Source organism: Dermacentor silvarum, chromosome 2 (assembly GCF_013339745.2).
Source record: "Dermacentor silvarum isolate Dsil-2018 chromosome 2, BIME_Dsil_1.4, whole genome shotgun sequence".
Classification (NCBI taxonomy): domain Eukaryota; kingdom Metazoa; phylum Arthropoda; class Arachnida; order Ixodida; family Ixodidae; genus Dermacentor; species Dermacentor silvarum.
Genome location: NC_051155.1, coordinates 259,470,884 through 259,486,334, shown reverse-complemented (window position 1 = coordinate 259,486,334; position 15,451 = coordinate 259,470,884). Strand labels below are relative to the sequence as shown.

General features: G+C 46.2%; 1 protein-coding gene across 3 annotated transcripts in view; it reads right to left on the bottom strand.

Annotated features, from left to right (window-relative positions):
- The window catches only part of LOC119443185 (protein Mo25), an 85,655-nt gene that overhangs the window by 37,659 nt on the left and 32,545 nt on the right, over positions 1–15,451 (bottom strand). For all 3 annotated transcript variants that reach the window (XM_049662653.1, XM_037708350.2, XM_037708351.2), the window contains 2 exons: positions 6,297–6,464; positions 168–286 (listed from right to left, as the gene is read on the bottom strand). In XM_049662653.1, the coding sequence (XP_049518610.1) occupies positions 168–286; positions 6,297–6,464 (287 nt within the window). The remainder of the gene's footprint in view (positions 1–167; positions 287–6,296; positions 6,465–15,451) is intronic.

Below are 15,451 nucleotides of genomic sequence, written 5' to 3'. Positions count from 1 at the left end.
CTCGCATTACAATCGAGTAAATACAAGACCTCCTTACTGACAAGTATTTTGCTGAATGCAATGAATGGTGAGTATTAGATCTGCGAATCTAATACACCTCCCCCCCACCCTCCCCTAAATTGATTTTTCTGCATGCCACTCACACGTATGTCATCATGCATGCTTACCCTTGAATTAGTGTAAAGAGGATGTCTGGCTTCGTACAAATATAGTCTACTGTTGGTGAACGTGTGCCTATTTGCCGTCGTAGGATGTTGTTGAAGATCTGGGCGACATCTTTCTTGCCCTAAGAAGCAAAAAAGCAGGAACAAACATGAGATTTTTCAATGCAATCAGTAACCTGCATGTTAGGTGTGAATGCCCACAAACTAAGCTGATTAGCAGCTGACAGACACTGCAGTGATCGAAGTGGCACTTGGTCTTTAGGAGCAGATTTCGGAGCAGGAAGAATTGCAGTTACGAGCAGCAAAATTTCCTGTTAGTACAAGGAAACAATGCTTTGGAACAGTAACATACTGCTCTGGTGCAAAGAGGAAGCTCTGTATAAGTTACCGTACAGACTAAGTTACCATACTCGTGTAAGGCCCGCACCCCCAACTTGGCAGCCTAAAATTCGGGGAAAATTTTCCAACAGAGAAGCCATCACATTTAGTGTCCCCACGCCAAGCGTGCATCAACGAATTTTAACAGGACAGCGTTAAGGGCCACGTGTCAAAGAAAATCCAGTGTTGGCAGTGGTGTCAGCGGCATTGTCCGGACAAGAAAATCATCCCGAACCACGCCGACCACGCAGGCAGAGGGTAGCGCAGAGGGCCTCAATGTAAAATGCGTCAGAAAAATCGTAAAGTACGACTTAACCACAACCTACAGGCATGATAGCATCAGACTAATTTGAATATATGAGAAAACATAATTCTGTCACTAGGAAACTCGAACACAAACCCCTTTTCCAGCATTTCTACCATTTATACAGCGGCACGCACCAGTCAGTGGTCCTTGCAATAATGCCATCCAGATGGCGCTCGCCTCCTTGGCAGTGTACAGGGGCTTTACGGCAGCAGCGCATAGAGGTGAAGGTGCAGAAAAAAGAAAGCTGCAGTTGCCAGGAAGCCTGACAAGCAGTGAGGGATCTTTGAATGCTATCGTGTGCCACTCTTAAAATCGACGCTAAAGCGTCGTCCAAATTTTTTGTGTGCTGCCTACTTTTGCGTGCCGCTACTAGATGGCGAGAGCCGAGGTGTGCACAAAACCTCGGGTGTGCACAAGTTCTCGGCTGCGCTGACGCCATCTTGACCAAGAAGTTTGGTCCCGTGTAAGGGCGGCACCTCATTGAAATTGTGCAAAAAAAAAAAAAAAAAGTGCAGCCCTTACACAAGTTTGTACGGTAGTACTTTCTGAAACACTGCATTTAATCTGTATATACTAAGATGAAAGTATTTTTCTTCAAGTTGCTCCTACATTTTATTATTATTATGCAAGAAGACTAAGACAAACGCAGATTTAACCCTATTTCGCAGTTAATCCTGAATTTCAATAAAGCGTCAATTCCCCCGAGCTGTCCTCAACTTCTTTGCCCATTTCATCTGCTAAGCGGTTTATCCGTTAAAGCGTTTCATCAGCTAAACAAGTTGAATACGTACAGCTGCCCAATTCTTTAAAGGGCAACTCCAGCGATTTTTTGATGTCAACGGATGTCGATAAAATTCGCTGGCTCTGTTCCTCTGAATACCTCCGTCATGTCGTAAAGAAAGCAGGCTTGAGAGTTGCACAGATATTTTACAAATGAATTTAATTTATTGCCTCGAGCACCATACCTTACCTCCTCCTCAGTTACAGGCCACATTGTGTATGACGTCAGGAATGGTGCATGCAGAGTATGCCGGGATCATGCAGACGACAGCAACGAGAGCGCGCAGGAGTCGACGATCGTGAGCGAGTGCTTGGCGTGAGATGTTGCTGTCGCGACAAGTTGCATTCCCTGTGGACGGGCAAAGTGATGCGGGGTGGCAAGCGGTGTTGCGTTGTTGGCTGCACGAACTTCAGCCCTCGCCATCCGCAAACACAGTTTGAGCCGATGCCGATCGCGTTCAGTCGAGGTTAAGCCTATCACAGAGGCCGAGTTAGTGCGTCTGCTGCTGGCGGACCAGACCGACTGATATGAAGCTAATTAAGCTATTAGGATGGGGAAAGCTGCTCCTGTAGTTCAGTTTTGACCATACGGATTTGAATTAAACCATTCCTCATTTCGTACAGTGCACACGCAAAAAGCTAGAAGAGACAACACGACGTTGCCGTTCTCGAATGCGGCCAGTCGCACTCGCCGGCGCTTCCCTAAATGAAATGTGACTATGCACATCCATGGGTGTATTATTACCTATTGTTATGCTGACACATTATTTAGCTTACGAGGTGCACTGTTTGCCTTGTATCCCAAATGGGCAGCAAGCGGAGGCCCCTTCGATACAGCATGCGTAAACAACCGTCTCGTTAAGCTGCCAACGATGTCATACTTCATGACATCGGCGTTTCCGCGAGAAAACTATGCATTCTTTAAATGAACGATCATTTAAATGAACGAACGTCCTAATCTATGTCTACTTTACGGAACAGTAATTGTGTGCATGAAGAGAATACGAAGATGATAAGCAGGCTGCACAACGCTTCCCTACTACGGTCTCCCACTCGCTGTTTCCGAAGGTGTGTGGTCGCACGTACCAGCGCGACCCAGAATTATGTAATGGTGCTTACATGCACAAAATCTGCTTGTTTTGATATATTCGGACATTATTGATGTCACCGATGAGCGACTATCTCAAGTGAACGACGTACGAGTGGTCGCTGTACCTGCCGATGTAAACAAATGCACCGGTCGGTGCTTTGGACTGTCAGCGGCGTTCTTGTGGGATACAAATGCGGAAAGTCGTGCTCCACATCTTACAGTGAGCATGCAAAGCGGTTGCCTGAGAGGGGTAAAACACCTAAAATAGCAAGCAGCACGTATATCAGTGGTTAGGGCTACCCTTGGTATTCATGTTGCAGCGCGATATGTTGCGCATGGGTGATGGCTCTAGTGGTGGAGGACGGCGATTCGTGGCTATTGAACTCGTCTGAATCATAACTGTCACTGTTTGACAGATCCGAACAGGTGGTGCAGCTTACAATGTCACCCGAAGGTCCGGCGCGGTCACAAATAAGCTGAGCGTCTGCTCTTCGCCGGTTTCGTTTGCCCCGCGGGCGAGACCGGCAATCGTTGCGCGCCTTCCCCGCCGGGGTACACTCGGTGACGTCACACGCAGAGGTTCGCTCGGCAGCTTGCTCAGGTTTCGGTTTCGTTCTTGCGCTTTTTTGCTTATTTAAAAGTATTTTCGTATTTGCGGAACAATTCTCCTATCAGGTGCGTCACAGGAGGGTCTCAGGAACCTGAATATTTTATTAGCTTGACATAGTCAAAAAATCGCCGGAGTTGCCCTTTAACTCTTTCCCTACCATGGAGAAAATAGGTGTTTTTTGTATGTTTCGGCAGATGTTTTTTCTGAAGAACTACTGCACTCAATAATCAATGTAATACATAAACAGAAAGCAAAATGAATGCACTTTTCGCGCATAAAAATTTTATTAACGAGACAAAAAAAGATATAAATTGTTAAAATCAAGATTGTGCCATGAAATTGAACAAAGTTTGTAAAGACACGCTTGGTATCTACTAAGAAAAAAAACGTTATGAAAATTATGAGATATAAAAAATGTATTGCCGTCTATAAGGCACTGTCTCCGGAAAAAATCTCAATTTTACATTGAACAAGTATTCCGCTAGAAAAATTTAACTGCAAGCACAACAGCTGGGCGTGCCGGGCTGCAGCTGCCAATGTTCCGGGCTAGTTTGCATCGTCGTCGCTTTCAGACTTAAAGTCCAATGAAAAGTTGCCGTCCTCTGACTGGCTGCTATTCGATGTATCGATAAGATCAGCCGCAGAGGCAGTGGAATCGCGATATCTGCAATCTCCCGAAGCGCGCGCACCGTTTCCGGAGCCGGACATTTTTGCATTCTGCATTGATGATTGCAAAACTTCGGAGCGCGTTGAAAAAAGAGAACTGCTTAGAAAACAAAAATATAGTCTCTCCTATTTCACGTCCGATGTAACAGTGTCAGTGAGCGGCGCGGAAGGTCTCGAAAGCGGTGTTATCAACCATTAATAGCGAACAGCCATTTTTTCGTTCTCCTTTGACGATCGCGAAACTTCGGAGAGTGTTTCACAATCACCGCCTCGCAGAAAAAACAACGTGAACTGCTTAGAAAACAATAACATAGTCCTCCTCCTTCAGGTCCAATAGTGCAGTATGTCCGTGAGCGGCGCGGAAGGTCTCGAAAGCGGTCATTTCAAACCATCAATAGAGGGCTAACGATGCCCAATGGGCGCGGTGCGTAAAGAGGTAATAATACGACAACAGCGCTGTATCCTCGCACAATACTAATGCACAAGGATAAGCTCATGCTAGTCATAGCGTGGTCTTTCAGGTTGTTCCATGCAAGATGCTGACGCACTACCTGGTCAGCAATCGCACAATATTGAAGAATGCGGTGACTGTACTATGTCGACACTACAGTTAAAACACGATCTAACGAAACCTGGTTTGACAAAGTTCCTGATCTAACGAAGAAATTTCCATTCCCCGTCAGGTACCCATAAGGTTCGATGTTGTCATCAGCGTGAATTAACGAAACTAATGGACACCAAACCCAATTTAACAAAGTTTTTCCTGAACTAAATGAGTAAAAGAAAACGGTGATTTCTTTTAATTTCGACACAGACAGGTTGTTTTTCAAGCATGCACTCTTAACGCTATCGCATTAAAACATCCGGGCGCCCTAGTCACGACCCTAGCTTTATTTTGACAAGGCTGCACGCCACGCCCATGCATGGCATAACGGACACAGCAGTCGGTAGCGCTTCTATGTACCAGATGGCGCTAGGGACGGCGGCGGTTGCTTTTGTTATTTCATGGTTTATGTGACAGATGGCACTGATCATATCCTCGCAACTTTCTTGCTCAGCCTGCTCGCACAATCACTGCATTTGTTCTCCGTGTCTTTGCATATCAGCAGCCTGCCATAGCTTCCCGTGACCTGCATCGCACTTTGCACGAGCAATTCGGGCAGCCCTCGCAGCCTTTAAACACTCGCAGGAGTGGATTAGTGGCAAATACAACGCAGCGGTAGCTTTTGGGCGTCACTATGTCACAGTTTTAGATTTAGAAGGAGCGAAAATTCCCTTTCTCGATATTACGAACTTCCCGATTTAACGAAATAATTCGAGGGTGGCCATCACTTCTTTAAATCAAGTTTCAACGGCATTACACTGAAGAAATTTCGGTACCTTTACATGAACCTTTTATAAGCTTTAATATTTCCATTTTTCAGTGCCACAGATTATTGTAATTGCAACTTTCAAGTTGCACGAGCACAAGTAACTGTTTATGCGTGTTTAGATGCTATTTAAGTAAAAGCATTTAGTCTGCGTTTCGGTTGTTCAATCTTGTCCCATTTTTTATGCTGTCTCCACAATATGTACCAACAAGCTAAAATGAATTTCTCGTACCTCCGAGCACTGTTCTTCCTTTATTGTTCTGTCATATTTCAGTGTGCTTAACATTCCTCATCACTGTCACCTGCAGAGCACATATGCCCAACTACCCGGTGTAGGCCTTCTCTTGGGGCAAGGACTCTAGGATTGTACACTCACAAGCGTGGAGGCCAGCCAGGTTCTTCAAAGACTGCCTTTGTTTGGAATACTTGGAGGACACTAGAGCTGCCTTGCATGCTCGCCTCATTAAACATGCTGCATTCGCTTCATAGAAAGCCTCAGCATGCATCAGCCAATCAAGCAGTTCACATGTGCAGCTTGAAGGGATGTGCTCAGCCAGAGACCAGCATTTTGCACTGCCCACCTCTGAACAAGGTCGAGCTTCTGTAGCTGGTGAGACAAACACCCTCACAGCATGCAGAGTGACAACGCAGGTCTTACCAGCAGGGCTCTACGGCAAGAAAGCGCGAGAGGTCACTTTAGGTAACTTGAACTTATTCGGGTACATGTTTGCTCACGACGACCAACCACACGTGCCTTCGAAACTGAAGCCACCACTGCTGCCACTTGTGCAGCTCGATATCTATGCTCTAGCATCTTTCTGAAATATTTCCCCTTGTGAATGACTTGACTCGGAATAATTTGGACATTCCAGCCCTGAGAAGTGCCATCCATGCTTGCAAGGCCCCCTCTGCAGTTGAGAGCACAACATACCTCAAAGTCAATCTTGGAAAGGTTCTGCACCAGCAGGAGCAGCAGGTTGGTGTTGTACAGCTCTTGTGCCAGCTGGGCCACCACAATGTCCGTCTGGGGCTCTGTATCGCACGTGCCATACAGCATGTTCTTCATCATCACCAGGTGCTTGGAGACATCTTCCTGGGCCTGCATTTAATGCATCCACCTTTAAAACCAGTCTCAAATTGTGGGGCCTCACCAGTGTGCAAACTGCACTTTGGTAAATGCTCTCTTAGAACAAAGTTCAAAGGGTAGATGAAATTCATTATAAGCTGCCCTTGCAGCTGAGACAACCTATAGAGTTTGGGTGTGTTGTAGTGAGATTGCACTGAATAAGCTAAAGCTGATAGAAAAGCCTGCAGCAAAATGAGAGAGCCCCACAAGATTTTTTGCTGAATCAGTGACATGACTGCCTTTTCTAGCACAATTGTACACGCCAGTCCATCTTTGCCTTCATCATTTGCACAGAAGTAGCAGCGCAACAAGCCTTAAGGCCGTGCTAAAGAAAAAACGTGGTACTGGGTGCCATGCTGCAACTAGAGAGCTTCGAGTGAAGTAACCAGCATGCTACATGGATGCACACATTTAAAACAGAGAAAGCCATGTAATGAATACACAATTTCAATACTACTCAGCAAACTGGTCATCACAATTTATGTGGTATCTGTGTTGCTGTATATCATTTATGGTACCTGTGTTACCGGATTTGTCAGAGTTGGGTTTTGTGTACAGGGTTTGTACAGAATATTTGACTCAAAATTCAAGGATGCAAAAGGCCAAAATTCAAGGAGGAAACAAACCTTATTTGCACACATACAACGAAAAATAGCGAAATCCCATTTTCCTTAGCTGCAACTTCTTGCAGCTAAGCAGCAGCCGACCTTTATAAGTTGTTTTTCCTATCGTAGTGATGTCAATAACCTTCTGGTTAGTAATGTCCGACTTGAGCCAAAGATACTTGTGTTAATGCCAAATGGCTGAAATTTACTTTCCATCAGGTATTTCTAGAGCCTAGGGCTTGCAACTGAAGCCTTGATGGCTGCAATGTGAACTAGCACAACAACAAAATAGTGGCATGGCTTGGTCGCTCAATCTGGCTTTGTCTAGCTCTACAATGGCAATGGTCATTTAAACAAGCCTGTCGGTGGTGGTGTTACGACAGTCGAAGGTCCGAGCGGCCACGAAGGTTCCATGGGTGGTGCCGTGCCAGGCGCCAAGAGGAGGAGTTATCCAGGGAGATCAGAAAACTGCTTTACATACAAAATGTACATTTTACAAGAAGGGCTCCATGATATTGGAGCAGTCCACATGCTAACATTGTTGCATGTTGTAGCGTTTAAATCTCCGAGTGTTTCCTACATGGTCGAGCGTCTCTACATGGTCAAGCCTCCTCACAACACTCAAGTCCCGCTGTTTTATCCCTTTTAGGCTTCCCTCTTTCACTCTACGAGAGGAATAAACTTTACCGTAAAATACCGATCAAACGCCCCCACCCGTGCAAGCGCCCCCCTCCCATAATCTGAGAATTTCGAGTTATCGTTTACTACCGAACAAGCGCCCCCCCCCCCCCCCCCCCCAATTCTCTGGCGACTCGCCCCGGAACTTTCGAAACCGAAACCGTGCCAAAAACCATGCTTCTGGCTACGTTCTTGTCTAATCCGAAATCCAATCCAAGAACGGGCCACCTACACTGGCAACCTTGACACTGGCGACGCTCACCATTTTATTGTTGTTTTGCTGTGCCACATGTGGCTGTGACTTCGCGACATGCACTCGTACACAGTGAAAAAGAAAATCGAAGTCGTGGAATGGCATCGCCACAACGGAAAGAATGTGCACGCGACAGCTCGCCACTTCAGTCTAGATAGAAACAGGATTCGCGAGTGGGAGAAGAAGTACGAGACTTTGCTGCAGCAGAACTTTGGCAAGGCCAAGCTTCGGCGGAAGTTGAGCAATGGAGCGCCGGTGTTCAGCGAAGAAGTGGATGACGCTCTTTTTGAATTTCTAGAGCGAGAAAGAAGCGCAGGGCGTGCTGTAAGTAACAGACTGCTTTCTGAAGAAGCTGTTAAAATTGCGCACAGCTTGCAGTTGGGAAATTTTTTTGCATCAAGCCAGTACATCAAGAGATGGAAACAGCGGTTCGGCGTTACAATGCGCCAAGCCACCAACGAAAGCCAAAAGACACCCGAAGATTTCACGGAAGCAGCAAAGGCGTTTCGCTCTGCCGTGAACGCTCTCCGGATACGCCACGACTACACCCACTTCAACATTTCAAATATGGACCAGACGATGGTCAGAATGGACTCTCCGGCAAACAGGACGAACAATGTGGTCGGCGAGAGCACTGTGCGGATAGCCAACACTGGTTGCTTCACGGTTGCATTGGCAGCATGCGCAAGTGGACACAAGCTCCCAGCTTTCGTAATTCTCAAGGAACCGAGCGGAAGGATTCCACCCAAGGCATTCATGAGTCTTCGCATACCAGGTGAGTGATTACCGTTGTGCACAAAGTTCTTTTCTGCTTGCTTTCAAAGCGGAGAGTAATGATAACGGAGATGCTCGATCACAGTGATTACCGCTAACTTATTTATTTTTCTTTTCGTAGCAAATGTCCGCGTCACCGCATCAAAAAATGGATGGATGACATCGGACAAGCTGCAGGAGTGGCTGACCAGGGTGTGGGGGCCAAACAGCGATGACGTGCGGCGACTACTTGTGCTCGATCAGGCACCCATCCACAAAACGCAGGCAACAAAGGACGCCTTAGACGAGAGCGACACAGACGTCGTGTACGTGCCTGCAGGCTGCACAAGCCTACTGCAACCAGCTGACGTGTTCTGGAATAGGCCATTTAAGGCCAACCTTCGCCGTACGTGGGAAAGCTTCATCAGAAAAGAGGAAAGAACGCCGAAAGGCAATTTAAGGAAGCCGTCGCGACAGGATGCCCTTGACTTTGTGTCAGAGGCATGGGCCGCTGTCACGGAAGAGACTGTCGCGCGCTCCTTCAAAGGGTGCGGCATTGCTAACGCGCTCGACGGTTCCGAGGATGGTCAGCTGCATGACCAGCTTTGTGACATCGGCGCCGTGGCCCCAGAACTTCGCGAGGGCTTGCAGACAGAGTGCCTAGGCCTCGTTTTCGCATCGGACTCTGAAGACTCATTTGACGGCTTCGAAAGCGATTAAATGAATGAATAAAGAGCTTTAGTTCTACCTAGTGCACTTTGTGTGTGTCTTCCTTTTCTTTCGGTTCCGTTTTTTTTTTTTCGACTCTGCATTTTTATCTGGGGGGGGGGGGGGTAGCATTTTTGGCCGCCATCTTGCATTTTGTGGCAGTACCGAACAAGGGCCCCCTCCCCAACATTCCCTGCATTATCCTCACATCGAGGGGGGGCGCTTGATCGGTATTTTACGGTAGTTCTTTTAGCCAATGGCCACCTCCGACCAGTTCGCCAAACCCTGCCCATGAGCGTCGCCCCCATACACAGGCAGCGGTTGACACCTTGGGAGCCACATCCGGGAATGCTAGATGCTGGCCCCTTGCAAGAGTCGCCTCTCCGTAGTGGTCAATTCGCGGAAGCCACCATTTCCAGTCAAGAGTCGTCTCTCCGTAGCGGTCGGTTCGCGGAAGCCACCATTTCCAGGGAGGGCAGCTGTTGTCTTGAAAGGGCTCCAGGTTGGCACGTCACCGTCGGTGCCGGGCCTCGTCGTAGTTCGGGTGACGCTGGTAATTTCACGGAAACGCACCAAAGGGCGACGTTGCCATTTAGCGACGCATGAGGCAGCCTGGAGACTAACTGCTCATCCATCAGTCCCAGGTGACACTTATCGGCCGCGAGAACCGACAAGCGTGAAGAGCACTTGATAGCTTCCCCGTATGTCGATGAGGCCTCCTTTGTCCCGAAGGACTGCCAGACAACAGTGGCTATGAACATGCCACATTGCAACAGGGCTCGTACAGGTCTCGGGGACAGAAATTGAAGGATGTTCAAGGGCTTTCAAGGCCCTGTCAAAGCTTTTTCAAAGGTGCAGAGAGGCATCCCATATAGCAATTTTTTACTATACCAATGTTTCAAAAACACTATAGCTAAACTTGGACATAACGAAGTTGGTAAAACTGGCACTTCGTCATATGGTAATTGGACCTTTTATGCAAATAAGTGGAGTCGCTGACATACTTTTTCTTTAACGGAAGGAGCCGTAGAACCGTGCAACCAGAAAAAAAAAAAAAAAAAAACACTTGATGAGGAAAAACGTTTTTTTTTTTAATTTTAGAGTCCGCAACCAAAGATGCGCTTTTCATGCCATGTCAATGATATCTTTACATCCACGGTACAAAAACGAAGCTTTCGCGTCCACTACGCCACTGCGGCTGATAGCGTCGCCCGCAGTGGGATGACTTTGCACCCACCGCAGCTTAACTTCAAAGACAAAGCGCGAGGGCCGTGTAAGAAAGCAAGTGAGCCGCCGCACCCGCTATTGTGCCATGCACCCAATGTGGCAGAATTTCGCCGCATTGCCAGCCTCATGCACCTTTTTCCAGTTTCCCTACCGCTCTTCCGAAACACGAGTCCAATGGTGCTGACGAGGGAGGGAGTCGGGAGAGAGCACGAGAGGGTGTGACTGCGATGAAGGCGTGTCGTGTCACGCAGGTCAAAAGTGAGTGTGGCGAAGGTGTGTGGTACGCAGCTAGGTGCAATGTCTCCCCTTTTTTTCTTGTGCCATTGTTTTTAAAATGGCGAGATTGCTAGGTGCACGCTCAGCCACCATAAAAAGCTGGTCGTAAAAAGAAATACAAGGATTTTCAAGGAAAAAAAAAAAAAGAATTCCAGGACCTTCAAGGGCCTTGAAAACATAATTTTCAATTTCAAGGGTTTTTAAGGATCTATGCACACCGTGTGCAACCGTTTAGTGACACTCTGAAAAGAAAATACAATTTAGTTTTATTAATTCGACCCTAATGGGACCGACGAAATTGGTCGAATTAAACAAAAAGTAGAAAAAACACACATAAAAAAACACACTAATGATTCATTCGGCAGAATTTACCCCATTTCTAACATGTCCCCAAATCAAATTCAAACCAATTTTTATTGGGTTCAAAGTAGAAAATTAACATAAGAATGACAATAAAGCTCCTGAACAAAGTAGAAATAGAGCGGCTACTTGATCGTTCTAGCAAGAAAAACGTAGCATGCCTCCGATTGTGGCAGTAGTAAAAAGACGAAACCAGCAAACTTCACCTTCACGGAATACAAATTTATTTACCCGATTTCCATCATAAAAAAAAAAGAACAAAAAGGAAACGGATACAAAAGTAAGAGATTTTGTGCAAAAGCTCACTGCACTTGATAAGCATATAGGCATTGTACAACTCGCATATTAGAGAAAAAATCAAGAATATCGGGAAGAGAACAAGACGCAATATCAATTTTGTTAACAATAAGATCATTTAGTAACCGAGGTAGCCTGGAACGCAGCATGTGTGATCCATATTTAGTGCGCGATTATGGTACGTGCCAGTACTCTGGCTTTCTTGTACTGTATGGAGTTTCGTGTAGCTTCAAGTTAGCCATAAAAGTAATGTAGTTTATGTTTCTTTTCTGTTCATTTTTATATGCAAGCACTAGACGATACTTTAAAAGGGCCTGTACTTTCGGTGTCTTAAGTTTATGAAATAAATAAGCTGAAGGGAAATCATATGGTTTATTACAAATAGCGCGAAGAGCCTTCTTCTGCAGTATGTACAACCTGTTGATATTTGTTGCCGAAGTGGTAGCTCAGAGAAGACACCAATAATTTAAATGACTGAGAAAAAGTGAATTATAAATCAAGCATTTAATTGAGTAGAGAAGATAGTTCAAGGAAAAAAAATTCCAGTGATTTGTAAAAGCTTACTAGCAAGAAAATCTATATGGCTATGCCAGGTCATAGTATGGTCAAAAAATACACCTAGCGATTTCACCGAATTAACAAGTTCAATTTTAGAATTGTTCATTATTGTACATTAGAATTGAGTAAACACTAATAATTCATTGTAGGCTACCATTTTCACTTTAATGACTTCCTGGGACAGGCTGAAAATAGCCGTTTACAGCAGATGACACGGGCTCGGCGCACTCACAGTTCTCTAGCACCACCAAGACGGTTAACTGCCGCTACTGGAGTCCCCACTGCGGTATCCATTGCAGTTGGGTGTGTGCATGATGACCAGCCAAGTTCAAATTATCTGGCAAAGGCTAACTTCAGGATTGAAATAACAAAACTTTGGATGGGATATTAACTGAAAAATCGAAATAACTAAAGTCTGCTACATCTAGGATTGTTTCCCAATAGAGAGTGCCCATGGCACAGCCGCTATGCAGAGTTTGTTACTTTGGATGCTCAAAAGCCGCCCTCAACCTTAACTTTCAAGGAATTCAAAGAGCACATTTATTTTCAAGGAGTTTTAAGGGCCCTTGAATTTCTTTTTCCTGATTCAGGGGTTTTTCAAGGATTTCAAAGAGGTGTACGAACCCTGCATGTAAATTTGTTTGAAATGATAGCAAAAAGACATCTTAAGCTGAAATCTGAAAAAAAAAAAAAAGTGTTGCAAACATAATTGAACATGCTTTACAAGTGTCAGACTATCTGTGACAATGAGCAACACGAGAACAAGGCGAGAGCTGGAGCCAACGTTACGACAAGTGCACTTGTCTTTTTCAAGGCGACGTATACTCTCCTCGGCACAGTATATATATATATATATATATATATATATATTAGGTACAGTATAGGTATATAGGTAGGAACTGTACCTATATATACTGTCCAGAGGAGAGCATATGTCGCCTTGAAAAAGACAAGTCCATTTGTCGAAACATTGGCTCCAGCTCCCACCTTGTTCTCGTGTTGCCCATTGTCTTTAATTTCCATCTCCCGCATTCCCCGTGTTTTCTCTGAAACTGTCTGTGAGAAACACGTAACCTTGCAGGGGACTTCAATGTAGTAGTACAGACCCTGCTTCCCATGAGAAAAGTGTTAGTTCAATTCCCTCCGCTCGTAACTCCCCCTCCTCTCCTTTACTGCTAGAGTGGCCAAAAGTTACCAAAAGCAATTTTTATGTCTTTTTTTTTTCAGCTAGCAGCTTCAAGCAATACGCAGTATGTACAGAGACAACCTTAAGCAAGCATACAGTATAGAACACTTATAACATGACCGTTTATAGTGCAGAACTGGCTACAATGCGGCCTTTTCCGACTCCCGTTTACCCTCCCATAGAACTCCATGTATATGCATATTGCTTACAGTGCAGCCGCGCGAGACGAAATACCGGTTATAATGTGGCTTCCACGGGAAAATCTCACCGACAAGGGCGGTAGCGAGCACGCTTCTCAATGAGGTGTGCCCACCGATGGGAGAGGAGATCAACGAGGGCGATGCGGAGGAGGAGCAGGAGACGTGGAGCATTAGTCCAAGGGCAATAAAATCGTCGCCGTGGGCCGTATGTGCGAGTGAAAGTGCGCGGGGGATGCGCGCCTTCACGGACAGCAAACTCGACTTCGGTCGCTTGAAAGGCCGTGGGGGTATAAGAGGGAGCGAGGGAGGGGGGCGACGCTGTGCTACGGCACCAAATGAGTATCTTGCAACGGGGCGCAAGGGTAGCCGGCGACACAATCTCCCACGCGAAATGAGCAAAGTGGGAAGGCAGCGCGGAAGGGAGGGAGGGGGGGGGGGGGGGGGGGCTTCTACTCTGCCAAAAAATGTGTTCTTGTACTTTGCGCCTGCGCCGGCTGTCGGTGTTGTCGCGCGCACCGCATCTTGAAAGCGATCTCCACACGGCTCTGACCTTTTTATGTGCTGTGCTTACGCCGCTCAGTTTCTGTTGAAGTGATAGACCGCACGAACCTTCGCTCGCTGCGGCGGCCGCGCTTCCCCCCGCCCACGTTTTAACAGTGGTTGTCTGCGGTCATCGAGCCTATTCATGTTTGCTTGTGTGCGCTGACACCACGCTTGTTAATGCAGTTACTAAGCGAATGTGTCAAGTTATGCAGCCGATAAAACTACTATCCCTACTACTTATAGCTCTCTACTAATTTGCTATCGCAATTGATGCTTCGCCTTTCGGGCTAAACTGCACCATTTAAAAAAAATTATTACTTTGTCTGCTTCATGCAAAGATCGTGGGTACATTGGACATTAAAGGGACCCTGAAACGATTTTGACGACTGTGTACAAACGTACTGAGTCGTAAGAGTAGGTCCTTCTGATCATTAATTGATGCATCTAAGCGCTCCACGTAAAGCATGTAATTTATTGTAAGGTTTTAAAAATGTACATCGCTGCCGATTGCAGCACGCCAAGTGGCTGATTTTTTTTGCCCAGATGACGTGTTTTGCCCAGAATACGTCACTGGGCCAGCTATCCGATTGGCTGCCCAGGTCGCGTCATCGATAATTTTTCCAACATTATGGTGAACAAATGTTGTTCTTAATAGTTTAGATGTTAATTTGTTTCTATAAAAAGAAAGTAACAGAAAGAGAATGCACAAGGACATGTGTATCACTACACAAAAAGCACTTCCGGCCAACAGCAAGCGTCGTCTGCTTGTGTTACAACGTGCTCCGTGTTGACGAGAGCTGCGCTGTCAGTGTTGGTCTTGTTCTTTCTTTTCGCAAGCACCATGGTTTGCCCTTGCGTTGTGGGCTGCAAACGTAGCAATCGGCGACATGTCAAGCTTCAACATCGTGCCCCGCTGCAAGGCAGCAGACGAGCGCAGTGGTTGCAGCGCATCGGACTGACGGTATCCAAACGGCGCCAGCATCTACGCGTTTGCGGCCGTCACATCACGTCGAAGGATTGCCACAATAGAATTTAGCTTGTCCGGTATTCAGGTGAACGCAAGCGTAAGTGTACTGGCCGTTTTACCACGTTTTACGTGATGAATGGAGGGGCAAACGTGAACTGCTTGCACGGTGCAGCCACCTGGTGGCACAAAGCTCAACCAAACACACAGCTAATATAGCAGTAACCAAGTTTTTTCTACTTTGCTGCTGGCTCAAATTTTTGGCAGGAGCGTAATCTTGAACACGTTGTCTTTTTATATGTTTCAAATGTTTTACACTTGGTTACAGGAATACTAGATCTGTATTTGGCTG